Genomic DNA, 19,607 nt, shown 5'->3' on the forward strand with positions numbered 1-19,607 from the left:
CTAAGCCTTTCCAAAAAACATTCTGTGTGACCTCGGTGACGACAATTCTCCTTGGCCCTTAGTTTGGCCCTCTGCGAAATGGGAGGTGATGGAGTTGGCCCGGATGATTTCTAATGTTCCTTCCCGCCCTATCAGTTTATCGGGTCTGGGGAGAAGTTCTTTCTCGTCTTCACTGCTTCGGCTGGGAGGCTGGAGCTGGAGTTTCTAGGGGAGCTGGTAAGGTCGGTGCACGGGGAGCGAGAATGGAGAGGGTGCATCCAAAGGCCCTTCCCCCACCCAGCGCCTGAAGGTTAGCCGGACTACCCCTCCCCCTGGGGCCGGGGCTGAGCCGGGCCCGGGCTTCCGCCTCACGTCACAGCTCGGCCCGCGCCTCCTCCTTAAAAGGCGTGGCTTCCGAGGCCTCGGCAGACCGCTGCTTCCAGAGGCTCGAGCTTCTCTCCTTCTGTCCCGGTACCTGGCCAGCCCTCCCCCCATCAGAACCAGCATGTGCGCCGCGCGCTCCGTGCACGCCTTCTCGGCTCGCCTCCTGGGCAGCGGAGAGCTGCTGAGCCTGGCCTCGCTGCGGGGCAAGGTCTTGCTCATCGAGAATGTGGCGTCTCTCTGAGGCACCACCATCCGCGACTACACGCAGATGAACGAGCTGCAGAAGCGCCACGGGGGTCGCGGCTTCATGGTGCTCGGCTTTCCCTGCAACCAGTTCGGCCACCAGGTGAGCGGAGCAGCCCGGCCGGGGGCGCGGTGGCAGGGGACCAAGACGGGCGGGGTGGCCTTAGCCCCTTCGTGCACGGAGAGGCCGGGGGAGGGAAGTTAGGCGGAGGCACGTCCGCCGGGTCCGAGTGACCCGCGGGGCGAGTCCCAGTCCTCTGTTGACTCCCTCACGGAATGGAGCCGAGGAGCACCGCTGTAATGTGCACTTCACAGCCTGTAATGGTGGAGTTCAGGAAGGAGGTCGTGGAAAGACCTTCAGCCTCTTGAACGGCCGGCAGAGGATCCGCTGTGGGGCTCCTCCTTCTCGGGATGCCGGCAGGGGTTACCCAACACATAGACAAAACTAAACCAAGCTTCGAGCTCCCGCTTCCAGGCCTCAGGGCAGCCCAGGCTTTTTTAAAGAAAACTACCTGAAAGTTGAAAAACTCACATCTAGCCCGAGAGATGGGTAGGGCGTGTGTCATCCGCATTTTACTGGTGAGAAAACAAGAGGCCCCCCAAAGACTTGCCCAAGGCCACACGAGAATCTAATTTGCCACCCTTCCTCCAATACTGCAGGGATAACAGCATCCATACGTATTGCCCGATTTCCTGATTTCTTTGAATTTTACCAGAGCTGGGGGGGTGGGGAGGACTGAAATGTGCTGGGCAGCTGTGGGGAGAGCCAAAAGCTTTCCATCCTCACCCCCACTCCCATGGTGGAGCCAGGCAGAAGGCAATTGGGTGTATTCACCCCAACCAGTATCCCACTGTGTGCAGAGTCCATGCAGACTTAGATAAGACTCTGCACCTCCCTCCTTGGGAGCAGAGGGGCCAATTTAGGGCAAATAACTATCACACAGCAATACACGAGCCCATTACACAGTCACAAAACACTGACCTGAGGAGAGGAGATAGTTAGTGACTGGAAGGAATGTGGGAAGGCTTTTGGGAGGTGACTCCAAAGGAAGGGGAGATTGAGGCCCTTGGGGGTGGGACAGACCTTGAGTTTAGACCTCCTCTTGTAATCCAGTTTAGCAATTAGTTATCAAATATTCCCTGTATGCAAAAAAGGGTATGACCCTGAAAATTTCACTGTCAAAGTAGGGGGGAAAGCCTTGGGAAAGATGGTGGGCAAGTCCTTTTTAATTAGGTTAGAAAGGGAGAGTGAGGTAAAAAGGAGAGTTGAGAAGCCTTATGCCTCTTTCTTTGGAGAGACTCCAAAGCTTGGGGTGGAATGGCGAGGAGGGCAGTCATGGAGAACTTCCTAGTGAATGAACTTCAACAGGTGGAGATTAGAAGTTGGGTGGAGGGAGAAGCCTGAGTCAAAGCTCAGAGGATGGGGAGGATGCAGATGCCAGACTTGTTTGTCTGGAATGAAGAGGATGAGAAGGGAAATGTACTGGCCAGCCATTTATCTTCCTGAGTCACCCTTTTCTGAGAATGGCCTCCGGGGACTTTCTTTGGGCTGAGAGCAAAGAAGGATTATTCAATTATTCTTAGGCTTATTTTTTTTTAATGGGGGGAGGATCCTATCTTGGATTGTGCAATGCTGGGTTCCGGCCAGAAAAGGACCATTATGATTCATCAGAAATAAAAAAAAAAAAAAAAAAAAAAGAAGCCCTTCATTGTTCTGGCTTATAAAAGCTTCCCCCCCCCAAACCTAAGCCCAGAGAATCCTGTGTTAACTTTTTATCTTCCCTCCCTAATATCATTCTGGTGTCTGATTTACCAGGAGAATGCCAAGAATGAGGAGATCCTGAATTCTTTGAAATTCGTCCGACCTGGCTCCGGGTTTGAGCCCAACTTCATGCTCTTTGAGAAGTGTGAGGTGAATGGAGAGAAGGCTCACCCTCTCTTCACCTTCCTACGGGAGGCACTGCCAGCCCCAAGTGATGATGCCAATTCCCTAATGACCGACCCAAAGCTCATCATCTGGTCTCCAGTGTGCAGGAATGACATCTCTTGGAATTTCGAGAAGTTCCTCGTGGGTCCCGATGGCGTGCCAGTGAAGAGGTACAGCAGGCGATTTGAAACCATCAACATTGAAAAGGATATCGAGGATCTTCTGATGAAGGTGCCCAAGGAGGCATAAGGCTGTATTGCTCAGAGTGCTCCCAATGTTCTCCTCTGAAATGGGCTGTCTGGGGTTTGGCAGAACGGTGCTAAGGGTCCATGAGGGTTTTATCTATGATGGTGTTGTTTTTAAACCATTAAGGAGAAAGAACACTTGATAATACTTGTAAAATCCCATGAGACTTTAGTGGCCTGCCTTGCCTTTACTCTGGATAGCCTGTCCATTCTAATAAAGTTCTAGAAGAAAAACTGAGTATGTCTTTCATTGATCAGAATTGGCCTTTGGCTTCCCTTCCTTTGTTTGAACCCAGTATCCCTGTTGTCTCTGCTGAGATGAGGGGATAACACCTTTGAGATAATCTAGTTCAACCCCTCCATTTTTTAGGTGGAAAAGAACTGACATGCCCAAAGCCATTTGGTCAGAAGTAGCTAAGTCACATTCCATTCCACAATACCTCTCTTTTCAGTAAGCCTCCTTCCATTCAGATCACAGCTAGCCCTAAGGCCTTCCTTACTAAAAATGGAGAATTCTTGTCTTGTCATATTATGTACAGTTAAATGGCAATGCTCCCTTCCACTTCAATGCTAAGTCTTACAGGCTCTCTTGGAAGCACACAATTAAGCAGTCCCATCAGTCTGAATATTCCCTTCCCCCAACTATAGAACAAGGGAGCCCTGGGTTGGGGGATTGGTAAAATGAGATAGGTAGGATTCTACTTTTTCTTTACATGATAATTTCCCCAAACATCTCTGATCCCTGCCACCTTCCTTGTCATCAAAAAAGGCCAACTCCCTGGCAGAGTATGTGGGCTTGTGATAATCTAGTTTTTGTGACTGACTACTGCTAAGCACAGCAGTAAACTCCTGTTGTCCTTAGATAACCTTTCTTGGGAGGCAAGTGACTGTGTAGAATACCATTTTTTAAAAATCCTTATCTTCTGTCTTAGTATCAGTTCCAAGGCAGAAGAGCAGTGAGGCCTGAGCGATTTGGGATTGAGTGACTTGTGTCCAGGTTCACACAGCTATTAAATGTCAGGTCAGATTTGAACCCAGGACCTCATCTCCAGGCCTGGCTCTATCCACTGAGCCCCCTCACTGTCCCTAGTATACCTTTTAAATGCTGCCTTTCTCCTTGTTAACCACTGGCCCAGAAAGAACTTTGGAAGAGGTCAACCAGCAAGTCCATTTACACCTGCCATTAAACAAACCCCACTTTGGGCAGCCGTGTTAAGACTGAACTTCTGATGCAAAATCACCTAGTGAGTAAGCACTTATGGGTCTGGGAAATGTGCCAGGCACTACTACTGTTAACATCTTTCTCTCACTAAACTTAATGCAGACCCAGAGGCTCCCAAGCAAAACTGCAAAGAAACTTGGGCATTCCAAGATAGAGCATCTGTCTTTTTTTTTCCTTCTCCCATCCTTTAAATTTGATACGGAGCCTTTTGTTTGGCAAACATGTATCTATGAAAACCTCTCCTCCTGTGACTGATCTCAAACCATCTGTCCTTTTCTTTTTACCTTGGAGCTGCCAAGTGGAAGAACTTCGAGGAATTTGTTTAGATTTTTATCCTAGCAGAAGGATCCCCTCCAACACAGAAGCAGAGAAGGTAGCCCAAAGGCCTCTCTGGCTACACAGAAATTTGGTTGTTTTCCCTAGTCCAATGGTGTCAGACTCAAAAAGAAAAGCATCATTTTAATGTAGAAAATCACATAATAGCATTATCTATATTCTATTGTATTTTTCTGTATTGTATTATATGTATCCCAGTGACAGTCTTTTCTTCTAAAAGCCCTTATTCCTGGCTGAACAAAAAACTTTTAAGCACCTTTTAATCATCCAAGCCAGGATTGGCTAAAAACAATCAAAACCTTGTCCAAACACCTCAACTTCTGGTTATTGCATGGAGATGTTGCCAGCCAGCCACCTTAGACTGTAGTTAATACTTCTAACTCTGCCCAACTCTGGTGGCCAGGCCTATGCCCTTCCTCCTTTCCTAAATCTATATAAATTCTGTAATATATTGGAAGTCTCAGGACTGTGTTCCTGTGCATCTTCCTAGATTCATCTGCCTACCTCAGTCACCTTATTATAAGTTGATAGTTCTGGGTTTTTCAGGTCGACACCAGTTACATTTTCATCTGATTGAGGAGTATGGCCTAGACCAGGGGTCGGCAATGTATGGCTCTCGAGCCATATCTGGCTCTTTTGAGGGCCAGATATGGCTCTTTCTGCAGGAGCCATAAAGTCAATTTTTTTTCAGGCACTGTTACAGGATCTCGCACTGTGAGCACTGTACGGCTCTCACGAAATTACATTTTAAAAAATGTGACATTTATGGCTCTCATGGCCAAAAAGATTGCCAATCCCTGCACTGGACTACAGCCTTTCTCTTCTCTTTCCTGATCTTTCCCTCTTCATTTCCTGCATGTGACACTCTCTCTATGAGTCTGCCTTGGAACCAATACACAGTATTGAGTCTAAGTCAGAAGGTCAGGGTTTTTAAAAAAAGTGGGTTCCATGAGAGTGAGGATTGTTTTTGCTTTTTCTTTGTGTGGTTTAGCACAATGCCAAGCATAAGTAAGCTCTTCCTTTTCTTTAACCCTTACCTTTCATATTCCAAGGCAGAAGAGTGGTAAGGCAAATGGGGTTAGGTGACTTGCTCAGAGTCACACAGCAAGGAAATGTGTGAGGGCAGATTTGAACCCAGGACAGCTCCCATCTCTCAGCCTGGCTCTCAGGCCACTGAGCTATCTAGCTGTCCCAAGGAAGCAGTTTATAATTATTTGATTGGTTGCTCTCCAAGCAACTCAGGAGACCTGCTTCTGTTCTTTGGTTCCAATTCACACATCCTATGAGTCTATAACAAGTTGGTTCTTATCCTAGAACAATCTTCATCTTTATATTCCCTCCCCCTTCAAAACTGTTCTCCAGTCCCACCTCTTAGGAGCCCCAGAACAAGCCCAGTTTAATTTCCTTTTCTCTCCAAGAACTTCAGAGCCTTCCCCTTCCAGCACAGAATTCTTTGCCCTATGTCTGCTCTCCCTTCCCCCTTCTGTTAATTTGAGTAATGGCAAATTAACAATTAAAAGAGAAAGGTACCTACTGGAGCTGGCCTGAGCATTCTTGAGACTGTGCCAGGACTGAATTCCTAAACTCTTTCCTCCCTCTTCTCCCAGCACTTATTCCTTCTGACCCCAGGATGATTGAATATTTGAAAATGCTTTCCATTTAATAATAAATAGTTGACAACTGATGTCAACTTCATGTGTATTTTAAAAGAAATCTCTTCCCCCTCCTACAGGGGTCATCCCCTAACTTTCTAAGCTTCCAAACAGAACCTTTATGCATTTAAGGATGGAGAAGGAATGGGGAAGGAGAGGAGGAGCATGGAATTTGGAATCTGGGGACTTGGTTTGGAATTCTAGCTTGGCAGCTGATGTGTTTTGTGACCTCTGGCAAGTCAGAGAACTTCCCTGAGCCCCAGTTTCCTCTTTTCTAAAATAAATGAGTTGAACCAGATCACCTTAAAACTCCCTTCCAGCTCGGGATCTATCATTTATGAAACCATGGCCACCCTTGATTTCCCCTGCCCAGTCTTTCAGAATTGTAAGGAAAAGCCTAAAAAGGCTGAATTCAATGGTCTTTATTAAATCACCTACTGTATGCTCTAGAGCAGCGGTTCCCAAACTTTTTTGGCCTACTGCCCCCTTTCCAGAAAAAATATTACTTAGCCCCCTGGAAATTAATTTTTAAAAGATTTTAATAGCAATTAATAGGAAAGATAAATACACCTGTGGCCATCACTGCTCCTCCTGGATCACTGCAGCACCCACCAGGGGGTGGTGGCGCCCACTTTGGGAATCACTGCTCTAGAGTTAAAGGCTCCAAAGACAAAAAATGAATTGCTATTTCAAGCTTACCTCCTTTGATTGATGGGAGGGGTATGTGTAAAAATCATAAAATAGCATATTTTGAGCTGGAAGGGACCTCAGAAGTCATCTAGATAGTCCATTCACCTCATTTTATAAGTCAGGAACCTAGGAATCATCAGGTTAAGTGACTTGTCCAGGGTCACACCAATCTTTAATCATAAACACCACACAAACCAGTCACTCTGTCATCATTGGGAATTTCTGCTAAACTGAACAAGGCCTGGTGCTTAGAGAGAGTTTTGGAGAGGGAGGAGGACATTGGCCAGGGACACCTGTTTGGGAATGAAGCCCTAGCCTCAGTCTAAAGAGCAGGGAAAGATCCAGATGCAATAACCAGGAGCTAAGGTGATCTCGACAAGTCATTTAAGATTTTGATATCTTCAGCTAAGTTCTGGCTTGGATGGTGGAAAGGTACTTGAGGTTCAATCTGGGAGTTTTAGAAGACACATTGGCATACTTCCTTTAGATTTGGGAAAGATACACAAAGTAATTTCAGGGGATAAGATAAGCAAACAACTGAGAGGTTTCCTTTCAGGAAAAGACACCTAGGAGACACAATACTGTAATCTGGGAAGTGGCCAGTACAGGACTGCTACCCAGCTGCTAATTGGCCTTAGCAGCTAGGGATCTCCATTGCATTTGCCCTTCGCCAAGGATTGTGGGATGATGTTAGTGACACCATCCTTGGATACTCAGTCTGTCTTCCTGGGTCTTCAGAGAGGACTTGAAAGTTTCCGTTTTGGAAATTCCTCTGGGTTGCTTTTATTGAGAAGTAAAAGCTGATAAAAGTCACACCAGCCCACCCACCTCTTACATAACAGTCCCCCCGCCAGATGACTTCCTCCTTTCAACTTCCTCAATTGTCACAAGTGGAATGCAAAGTCATCTCTATATTTTAGATACCAGGGAGTCTGTCTTTCAGGCTTTTTTCCTAAGTAAATCAAGAAATGTTATATTAATTAGATAATGACATTTTATTAGGAGATTTTTTGGGGGGTCATCTAGTCTGACCTGTCTGATGTTTTTTTTTAATTTAAACATTTATTAATAATCATTTTTAACATGGTTACATGATTCATGCTCCTACTTTCCCCTTCACCCCCCCCCCCGCACTCCCCCCACCCATGGCTGATGCACATTTCCACTGGTTTTGTCATGTGTCTTTGATCAAGACCAATTTCCAAATTGTTGGTGGTTGCATTGGTGNAACATGGTTACATGATTCATGCTCCTACTTTCCCCTTCACCCCCCCCGCACTCCCCCCACCCATGGCTGATGCACATTTCCACTGGTTTTGTCATGTGTCCTTGATCAAGACCAATTTCCAAATTGTTGGTGGTTGCATTGGTGTGGTAGTTTCGAGTCCACATCCCCAATCATGTCTATCTGATGTTTTAAAAGTTTTACTGAGAGAGAAAGAACTGTGGGAGTAGAAACACAGAAGAAAAACAATTGCTTGATCACATGGTTCGATGGGGATATAGACTCTAAACAATCAAATATTAATAATATGGAAATAGGTCCTAGTCAATGACAAATGTAAAACCCAATGGAATTGCTCACTGGCTAGAAGGAGGGGAGGGAAAGAACATGAATCATGTGACCATGGAAAAATATTCTAAATAAATGAAATAAATAAACTTAATTTAAAAAATAAAGTAGAAAATAAGAATAAAAATTAAAATAAAGGTTTTACTGAGGCCTTTTGTTTTAAATATCAAAGACATCTCTCTCTCTCTCTCTCTCTCCCTCTCTCTCTCTCTCTTTCTGTCTCTCTCTCTTTTTAACCCTACTTTCTGTCTTAGTTAACAACTCCAAGACAGAAGGTCAAGAGTTAGGCAAAGGCGGGTAAGTGACTTGCCCAGGGTCCTCTTGCTAAGAAGGGTCTGAGGTCATATTTGAACCCAGTTCATCCCAACTCTGGGCTCAGCCCTTTATCTATTGAACCATCTGGGTGCCCTGGAAGACATCTTTTCCTGTTTCCTCTCTTTTCTTCCCTTCTTCCCCTTATCCCAAAATGGATCAGTGACATCATCTGCAACATTTGCCACTCATAATCCTTCTATCCATCTACCAAGAAGAGGAAAGTAATTTTTTTTTAAATCTTACCTTCTATCTTAGAATCAATACTATGTATTGGTTCCAAGGCAGAAGAGCAATAAGGGGGGTTAAGGGACTTGCCCAGGGCCTGGTTCTCAATCCACTGAGCCACCCAACTGCCTCCAAAGTAATTTTCCTTGGGAACCAATATTAGTCATTGCCTTTAATCCGAGTTTGGCTGTTTTTTATTTTTTATTTTATTATTTTTTTTTTAAACCCTTACCTTCCATCTTGGAGTCAATACTGTGTTTTGGCTCCAAGGCAGAAGAGTGATAAGGGCTAGGCAATGGGGGTCAAGTGACTTGCCCAGGGTCACACAGCTGGGAAGTGTCTGAGGCCAGATTTGAACCTAGGACCTCCCATCTCTAGGCCTGGCTCTTAATCCACTGAGCTACCCAGATGTCCCCTTAGCTGTTTTTTTAGTGTTGTTTTTCATTTACATTTTTTGACATTCTATTATTCTATTTCTGCTTTCTTTGCATTACTTCTTATACACATCTACCCATGTTTCTCTGAATTCCCCATATTTTTTGAGATAATTATAAAATTATTTCAATTTAGAGCAGGAACTTTAGAGGTCATCTGGACCAACTCTCATTTTATAAATGAAGACACTAACATGCACAGAAATCCAATGACTTGCCTAAGGGTCCCCAAGTCATAAGTGGCAGATCCAGAATTTGAATCCAAATATTGACTCCAAATCCTCAATACTTCCCACTAATGTTCCAACACTTTAATATGTCATAATTTGTTCAGCCATTTTTCAATCCATGGATGCCCTATTTTCAGTTTTTTGCTCCCAGAAAAGTGCTGTAATGGATTTTTTGCTATATATAGCATCTTTTGATGCTTCCATCTTTTGACAACCTTGAGAAACATAGCCAGTCATTTCAACACTGACTCAAAGGGTACAAACAGTTTATTATCTTTTCTTACATAATTCTAAGTTGTCTTCTAGAATACCAATATCCTCATTTTACAGATAAGGAAATTTGTATCTAGAGAGGGGAGAATTTACTCGAGATAATGTGAGTTTTAAGTAAACAGCAGAGGCAGGATATGAACTCAGGCCTTCTAACTATAAATGCAATAGTCTTTCCAGTATTCTATAGCTATCTCTAATAACTGACCCTGTTAGGAGGATGAACAGCTCCAGGAAGGCTCATGTTTGTTCTAGCCAACCAAATGCCCCTATCCAGGGAAATGAGGTATTTACTTACAGCCCATGGAGAAAGTCAACTCTCTCCAAACCTTGAGCAATTTACTAGAGTAAGATGAAGAATTGGGGCCTCCCAAGGATGGCTTCCTCCCTACCCCCAGGGATAGTTTGGCCTGTTTTAGGACAAACATATCAGCACAAGTAGCTGTATTCAGTACTTTTTTTTTTTTTAGTACTTTTTTTTAACCACTTACATGGAATAACAAATTTCTATACATGTTTTCCTAAGTTATATGATTGAACTTATCTCCCTCCCTCCCTTCCCTTTCTCCTCCCGGTGCTGGCAGGTGATTCAATCTAGGTTATACATGTATTATCATGCAAAAGATTTCCATATTATTCATTTTTGTAAGTATGTACTCGGTACTTTCTGACAAAACCTCCCTGGTATCTGAGAAAATCTGGTAGATATCATTTATGGATGTTTTATCTCAAAGAATCAGCTGGGCCCTCTCATCTGGTGATTACCTCTCAGAATTCCAGGATCTCAGAGTCTAAAGAGACTGAACCAGAAGTTTTGAAATTTAACTCCTTCCTAAGGAAGAATGCCCTCCACTACAACAGTCCTGATTGAATGGTCATCCATAAGCCACATGTTGCCCAGTCTTAGTCCTGTCTAATTCTTCATAACCCTATTTGGAGTTTTCTTGGTAAAGATGCTGGAGTGGTTTGCCATTTTCTTCTCCAGCTCATTTTATAGATGAGGAAACTGAGGCAAACAGGATGAAGTGACTTGCCCAGGGTCACACAGCTAGTAAGTATCTGAGGTTAAATTTGAACTCAGTTCTTCCTGACTCTAGGCCTAGTCCTCTATTCACTGCACTACCTAGCTGCCCATCAAGCCAAGTAGAATAAATATACCCTCTTCCTTGTGTCAGTCTTTCAAACATCTGGAATACAGTTATCATGTCTTTACATAGTCAACCAGGGTGGATGTAAAGAATGAAACTGATAGAGAAATCTGGTCTGGACCTTCAGTGTCATTAGTATAGGAAAGGCCCCTTGGTGGAAAGAATCTTTGTCTAGCAATGCACGTTGTCTAAAATTTATTCTTAGAGAATTGCCTGGGAGCACTGAGAAATTACATGACTTGGCCAGGATCACATAGCCTCTCTCTGTCAAAATAAAATTGAACACACTTCTTCCTAGTTTTCAAGGGCAAGTCTTATCTACTACACCAGAGGTCTCAAAACCTTGAACCAGATTAAAATGTAATTGGGAAATATTTAATAAAATAAATAAAAATGCAATAAAAACACAAATCATGTGTATTTTTAATCAATATTCGCCTGCAGAGTTTAACACTAGGACACTATCATACTACTTCTCTAATATATAATGTAAAGCTCAATTAGTACTATGCATACCTAGGGGCAGGTAGGTGGTATAGTACTAAGCCCGGAGTCAGAAAGTTCAAGTCCGGCCTCAGACACTTACCAGCTATGAGACCCTGGGCAAGTCATTTCACCCCTATTTGCCTCAGTTCTTCATCTGTCAAATGAACTAGAGAAGGAAATGGCAAACTACTCTCATGGACCATGTTAGTGGGGTCACATAGAGCCAGACACAACTGAACAACAATACCATTTGCAATACTGTTACTAGGCTTACTCCCCAAAGAGAGCAAAGACAAAGGAAAGGTCCTATGTGTACTAAAAATATTTAGAGCAGCTCCTTTTGTAGTAGCAAAGAACTAAAAACTAAGGAGGTGTCCATTCACTGAGGAAAGGCTCAACAAATTATAGAATATGAATGTAATTGTTTTGTGTAAGAAATGATAAGAAATAGTTTGAGAGAAATCTGAGAAAATTTACATGAATTAATACAAACAAGCAAACAAAACAATTTTTGCAGTATCAACGCTATAAAAAGGAACAAGTTTTCAAGGCCAGGAACTTTGATGGGTTCTAAGAACATAATGGGACATATTTTTTTTTGGATATGGCCAATAGGGGATTTTCTTTTGTTTGACCATATTTATTTGTTACAGGGTGGGTTTTTCTTTTAATCAGTAGGGGAGTGGGATTTAATTTGGAAGGTAAAACTCCTATGGAAACTTATAGTAAGGCATAGTAAGACCAACACTAAATAATTTCTACATTATTTGTTCCTGTGCCTCTGCCTTTCCCATTATGGTGAATGTGAAGTTGGCTTGTACATAAGGGCCAGAGGACTGGCACCCAGAATCACAGAGCTGCAAATATCTTGGAGATTCTCTAGTCCAAGGGTCGGCAACCTTTTTAGCCGTGAGAGCCATAAACGCCACATTTTTTAAAATGTAATTTCATGAGAGCCGTACAGTGCTCATGGTATGCGCTCCTGTAACAGTGCCTGAAAAAAAATTGACTTTATGGCTCCTGTAGAAAGAGCCATATCTGGCCCTCAAAAGAGCCAGATATGGCTCGAGAGCCATACATTACTGACCCCTGCTCGAGTCCAACCCCTTTATTGGACAGACGGTTTGGCTGAAATCCACAGATGTGTAGTGATAGGTTCCAAAGTCACATAGGCCATCTGGCTCCAAGATCAGAGTTTCTCTCCACTACATTTGGTACCTGGACCCATACCCTTTCTATATATGAAGCTTTATCAGCCTGCATCATCTGCCACAGTGATGATGAATGAGGCCAACATGGGTTAATCATTTGGTTTTTCTAAATTTAGAGAAGACAAAGTGGTATACTGAATGGACTCCAAGCCAGGAGAATCTGATCACGATTCTGACCTGGTTCTAAGACTGATAGGTTATCACTCTAGCCAAATGGTTCCCAAACTATTTTGGCCTACAGCCCCCTTTCCAGAAAAAAATATTACTTAGAGCCCCTGGAAATTAATTTTTTAAAAAATTTTAATAGCAATTAATAGGAAAGATAAATGCACCTGTGGCCATCACTGCCTCCCTGGATCGCTGCAGCACCCACCAGGGGGCGGTAGCACCCACTTTGGGAATCACTGCTCTAGCCTAAGCCAAGATACCCTGGGACATAAAGCCAATGATCTTCTGTAGGTCTTGCAAAACTGTGGGCAAGAAGGGGTGTAGAGATCAATGCCTCGGCTAATCTGGGCCCACTGCCATCTCCCAGTGCTGCTGGCCTGGCCTCCTGTGGGGACCTGTCCAACTCTTTGAGAAGGGGGTCATCCAGCCTCATCAGGAGCTAGTGTAGGCCAGCTTCCCATTGTGATAGAGAAACTAGGGAGTGTTGAGAATGTGGCTGGGCAGCTGAGTTGAGTTTAAACGTCTCTCCACAGGGCAGCCAAGTGATGGTTAGTTCCTAGTAGTCCCGGGAGGAGAGGCAAACTACTGTAGCTGGCTCCCCACAGCCATTTCCAGGCTCTCTCTTTACCACTATCATTTAGCAACTTCTGCTTCTTTAAGGTTTTCTACTCAAGGCAAATTGTGCTTAGTTGTTGAATATGGGTCCCCTGGTCATTCCTTTCTCTGGAAGGGCAGTTTCTGGCTAACCAAAATTGTTTCCTCCCTAATTCCTGCCCTTAAACTGGAGGAACCTCATTGTCCACACTGGTGCTCCTTCAAACTCCTTAACCTCCCAAATCTTCAGTGTCTTTAAGTCTCAAGACCTCCTCCTTCATTTCAAGCCAGTCACACATAAAGATGGTCATACCCTGGATCTCACCATTACCTATATTTGTTCTACTTCCTCAATCAAAAACAGGCAACATTTTTTTTTTAATATGACCATGACTTCCTATCATTCTCTCTCCTTAAACATATTCTCCAGCCTCACCATGACCGCCAGGCTCTATGCTTCTCAGTACTTTCTCAGGTCTGCTGTCCTTGCTCTTACTTTACACTCCCCATTTCCAATCTCAATGCTCTAATTAGACAAGTCAACTAAAAATGTCCTTTACTCCCAAATCTCTTAACTCCTTTCCCTAAAACCACTCATCCCTTACCAAATCTCTGTCCTGGATTACTTCCATCATCTACCTACTCTGCTTCTATTCATGTCCTGTTGAAATCATAGAAGTCATACAACTGTACTAGCCAGCTATATTAAAATTTTATATTGTTCAATTTCAACTGGGTTCTCATTACAGCAAGGCAATCCTTTTATTTCCCCAAAATTGATTCTAAAGGGCCTAGAGACAAGATGACAGAGTACAGGCAGGGACTCTCCTGAGCCCTTCCAAATTCCCCTCTAAACAACTTTAAAATAATGCCTCAAAAAAAAATTTCTGGAGTGGAAGAGTCAGCAAAAGGACAAATTGAAATAAGCCTCCCCCCCCCCCCCACTCCAGACAACTTAGAATGCTGACAGGAAAAGTCTGTCTCACTGGGGTAAGAGTGGAGTCCAGTTCAGCATAGGTGGCACACCAGCAAGCTAGCACAAGCCTTAGGGATGACTGAATCTTCAGTGGCAACTTCCAGAGCTCTCATCTCACAGATGGTAAGGGGGTAGACAACTGGTCAGAAGGAGATTATTGGAGACACTTCGCTGGCATTGGAGTACAGGGCTCTGTTGCATTGCCTATATGGGAATCCAGGTCACAGGCCTGGTATGCAGTCCCAAGAAGAGGAGGAACATTAGCACACTAGAGCATGTAGCCACAGGGGAGAAAGGAATCTGGTTATAATTCTATGGTGAAAAAGAGTGGTTGTGGTTGCTCAAATATCAGAACACAGGCCAGGAGAACAGTGACCGTACCTCCCCTTAGATTATACTGCCTTAGAAGAAGTGAACATTTACAGGAATTCAGAATTATCTCTGAAAATAGAAGTTAAGGACAATACCCCTCCACTCCAGGAACAGAGCCCAAACTTTAACAAAAAGTTAAAAGTCAAGAAATGAGAAAAAAAAAAAAAGAACTTATTCATAGAAAGTTACTTTGGTGAGAGGGAAGATCAAAACACTAACTCAGAAGAGGACAATGATTTCAAAATGCCTACATGCAAAGTCTCAGAGAAAAATGTGAATTGATTGCAGGTCCAAAAAGAATTCCTGGAATACCTCAAAAAAATAGTTAAAAGTCAAAAAGAGAAGTAGAGGAAAAATTGGGAAAAGAAATGGGAGCGATGCAGGAGAATCAATAGCTTGGTAACGGAAAAGAATGAGAAATGTAAAAAAGACATCTAAAAATTCACTGAAATTAACAAACTCCTTAAAAAATAGAATTGGCCAAATAGAAAGGAGGTACAAATGCTCACTAAAGAAAATACTTCCTTGAAAATTAGAATAGGGTTAGTGGAAGCTAATGACATCAAGAAACAATAAAACAAAATCAAAGGAATGAAAAAATGGAAGATGTGAAATATTCAGTGGAGGGGAAGATTGGATGGGTGGTGGAAAAGACTCGAACTTTATTCTCATTAGAATTGGCTGAAAAAGGAAATAACAAACACTCAATTAAGTTTAGAAATCTACTTTATCTTATAGGAAAGGAGAAGAAGAATATAAAAGAAGTTGAAGAGCTGATAGAAGGCAAAACAAATTGGAAAAGGCAGTGGTGAAAAACAAAACACTTCAGAGGAGGAGCAAAGTAAAAGGAGAAAGAAAGAAGGATTAATATCAGGAAAATAAGATGGAGAGAAACATACATTAGTAATCATAACTGTGAATGTAAATTTAATGCATCCATAGTAGAATGGATTAAAAACCAGAATCTGACAATATGTTGTTTATAAGAAACACACTTGAACTAGCCTCAGACACTTCCCAGCTGTGTGACCCTGGGCAAGTCACTTAACCTCCATAGCCCATCCTTACCACTCTTCTGCCTTGGAGCCAATACTGCATATTGGCTCCAAGATAGAAGGTAAGGGTTTGAATAAAAAAAATTTTTTTAATTAAAAAAAAAGAAAGAAAGAAACACACTTGAAGCAGAGACACATGCAGAGTAAAGGTAAGGGCCTGGAGAAGAATCAATTAAGATTTAGCCAAAATAAAAAAAGTAGTGGCATTGATCATGATCTCAAACAAAGCAAAAACAAAAATAGATCTAGTTAAAAGAAACAAGGAAACTACATCTTGCTAAAAAGTTCCATAGACAATGAAATAATATCAATACTGATAATAAAATATCAATGCTAAACATATATACACCAAATTATATAGCATCCAAACTATTTTAAAAAATTAAATTGATTTTCTTTTTAAAATATTTTATTCCCCATTACACGTAAAAACAAATTTGGAACTCCAGTTAAAAAAGAAGAATGTTAAAAATTGTTTTTACTTGTATTTGGGAAAAAATGTTAAGAAATAATGGAATCCCACACCCCACAGAAGCTATTCTCTGCTTTCTTTTTTCTCTTCAAACCTCCAGTTCCCTTTTCTCAGCTGAGGATTCTTATTTTATTGAGAAAAAAAGAGCCATTCAACATGAGCTCCTTCCTTTATTTCAAAACCCATTGACATCATTGGCCACTCTTTTTTTCCTTTACCCCAATCTCTGACAATGTGATGGTCTTTCTCTTTGCCACAACCAACCACTCTACATATGCACTTGATCCTATTCCCTCCATCTTCCTCTTCATTATCCCTTCTTTGACTTAGATTTTTAACCTCTCCTATGTACTTATTCCCTAGTGCTTTCAAACATGCTGAAGTCTCTTCTTATCCTTAAAAAACTTCTCTATACAGTACTATTCCTTCAAGCTGTTGTCCTATATATCTCCTCCCTTTCTTAGCCAAAATCCTCGGGAAAAAATTGCCATATGCCCATTTCCCTCACTCCATAATCCTCTGTAATGTTTTTGACCGACTTTTCATTCAATTAAAAATTCTCCAAAAGTTCTCCCCAAAGTTACTGATGAGCTCAATAGCTGAATTTGATCATCTTTTCTCGGTCCTCATCCTTCTCAGCCTATCTGCCGCTTTTGACACTGTTGCCCACTTTTTTCTTGGGCTGTTTGTCTCTCTGGGTCTCCATCCTGGTTCTTTGCCTTCCTGACTATTCCTTCTCAGCCACCTTTGCATTCTATCCTCCACCAACAACATAATTTTCCTACAGCACAGATCTGACCATGCTCCTTCTCTATGCATTAAAGCCCTTTGTTTCCCTATTTCCTTTAAACTTGAATATAAGCTCCTGTGTTTTGGGTTTGTTGGTTTTTAGAAAAAAACATTCCATCTTAGTAACAATTCTAACATAGAAGTGGAGTAAGGGCTAGGCAATGAGGGTTAAGTGACTTGCCCAGGGTCACACAGCTAAGGAAGTATCTGAGGTCACATTTGAACCCAGGACCTCCCTTCACTCGGCCTGGCTCTTTCTGCTGAGCCCCTCTGTGCTTTGTTTTTAAAGCACTGTATAGCCTTGCTCCAGACTCCTTGTACATTAGTTCACCTCCCACAATCTGTGGTGAAACCCAAACCAGCCTTTTATCCATTTCTGTACATAGCACTCCATCTCCCATTTACATGCCTTTGCACAGGCAGTCCTCCAGGCTTGCAATAAGCTCTCCCCTTGGTTCCACATCACAGAAGCCTATTTTCCTTCAAGACTAAGTTCCAGCACTTTCTTCTTCTCCATCAAGCCTTTCTAGGTCCCCACCTCCTCCTGCTAGCTGACTCCCTCCCCAAATCCCTTATATTTTAACAACTTGTATTTGTTTGTCTTTATTCTCTTATTCGGTCTATGCTCAGGGCTGCACTCCTTGTCTCTTCCTCTACCCCAAATGTAAGTATAAGGATGTTTGTTGAACATAAGCAGTATTTCATTCTTTGTATCTATATCCCCATTGCCTGGTAGCATGGTGCCAAGTACATAAGAATGCTTAATAAGTGCTTACGGATTGTTATAAGACTCCTTCCTCCCATAGTCACAGAAGAAAGGGATAAAACTATGAGAAAGTGCATTAGAGATGATATTTTATAAGAGCTTATCTTAGGGGCAGCTAGGTGGCTCAGGGGATCAAGAGCCAGGCCTGGAGTCTGGAGGACCTGGGTTCAAATGCGACCTCAGATACTTCTTAGCTGTGTGACCCTGGGCAAGTCATTTCATCCCAGTGGCCTACCACTTGTGGCTCTTCTGTCTTAGAAGTGATATTAAGGGTTTGGTGTGGAAAAGTGCCCTAGATTTAGAAGCAGAAGTCCTAATCAAAATTGGAGTTGTTTAACCCCTGTCTCTGAGCACAGTGGATTGCCAATAAGAAGTGCTTAATAAATGCTTTTTTCGTTCATTCTTTAGTACCACTTCAGACAAATATAAACTGGGACTTTGCCCTCATTTCCAGAAGAATCAGAAATTCCAGCTGGTTTTTGGAAGTGGAAAGAAGGCCTGCTAAGGTAATTGAAGAATCCTGGACAATAATGCTTGGCAAGCTGCTCCATGTGGCATTAAAGAAATCCTTTTCTCTTTTTTTTTGGGTGGCTTTTGTCAATAACTTCCCTTTCTTCAATCTCCACAGGATTTGGAAGGTAAATTGGCATCCTAGAATTGTCTATCTTTCCCCTACCTACAGGACAGTTCATTCTGTCATACTGACAAAAATCAAATGTTAATACTTTTTGGTGTTTGCAAGCAAATCACTTAGCATGCATTAGGAACTTATGTGCCAGGCAGTGTGGTAGGTGCTAGAGATACAAAAGTGAGATAGATTGATTGCAGATCAAAGCATGCCATCTTCCATTTTATTTCCTTTATGAGTCTTTTTAATTGTATGTCTGATGTGTCTTCTATCATAGCATTAGCAATATGGAAATATGTATTGTATGAAAGCCTGGCACAGCGTATATCAGACAATTATCTACCTTGGGGTGGTGATGGGGAGAAAATCCAAATCCTAAAATGTCAGAAAATAATTGTCAAAATTGTTTCTGTGTGTTAAAAAAAAGTGAGGCAGACCCTGCCATAAAAGAACTTATATTTTACACAAAGGATACAATACTGTTCAGACATGTAAATACAGGATATATAAAATAAATACAAATAGATGGGGAATGGGGAAGCTAGGTGGCTCAGTGGATTGAGAGACAGGCCTAGAAACAGGAGGTTTTAGGTTCAAATCTAGCCTCAGAAACTTCTAAGCTGTGTGACCCTGGGAAAAATCACTTAACCCCAATTGTCTAACCCTCCTGCCTTGGAACCAACACACTATACTGGTTTTCAGAGACAGACGGTATGGGTTTGAAAAAAAAATAGATAGGGAAGGCTAACAGCTGGGATACTCAGAAAAAGATCCTTAAATAATGCTTTGTTGTATTTATTTGACTGCATTAGATTGTTAGCTCATTGAGGGCAGGAACATACTAAAAACTATGTATTTTTTCTCATTTTAACACCATATACAAATTGACACTTAGGTTTCTAGGATTCTAGTTCTAAAGCTAGAGACTATCTCCTCATTCCAACCTCTTCATTTTATTTTCCCCCCAGGTAAAATATTTTATTATTCAACAGGCACTTCAAAAAACAGGTAGCTAACAAATGAAATAAATATACAAAACATTTGGAATCACATTTCTAGAGGGAAAGTTGCTCAGGTAGAGGAGATGATTCTACAAGCCCCTCTCGTCTAGCCAAAGTCATACAGAGAGTAAGCATCAGAAGTGGGATTTCAACTCAAATCCGGTGAGTGTAGAGTCAATGCTCTTTTCCCTGTACCATTCTGAATTGCTAACAAAT

General features: G+C 42.3%; 1 protein-coding gene across 1 annotated transcript; it reads left to right on the forward strand.

The window, feature by feature from the left end:
• The first annotated feature begins 395 nt into the window (after positions 1–395).
• Positions 396–3,012, forward strand: GPX1 (glutathione peroxidase 1). Its single transcript, XM_044656955.1, has 2 exons — positions 396–709; positions 2,423–3,012. Exons 1-2 carry the CDS (start codon positions 485–487, stop codon positions 2,780–2,782), a joined length of 585 nt encoding a protein of 194 aa, XP_044512890.1. The 5' UTR covers positions 396–484; the 3' UTR covers positions 2,783–3,012.
• The last annotated feature ends 16,595 nt before the right edge of the window (positions 3,013–19,607 follow it).

This window comes from Gracilinanus agilis, chromosome 1 (assembly GCF_016433145.1).
Source record: "Gracilinanus agilis isolate LMUSP501 chromosome 1, AgileGrace, whole genome shotgun sequence".
Taxonomy (NCBI): Eukaryota; Metazoa; Chordata; class Mammalia; order Didelphimorphia; family Didelphidae; genus Gracilinanus; species Gracilinanus agilis.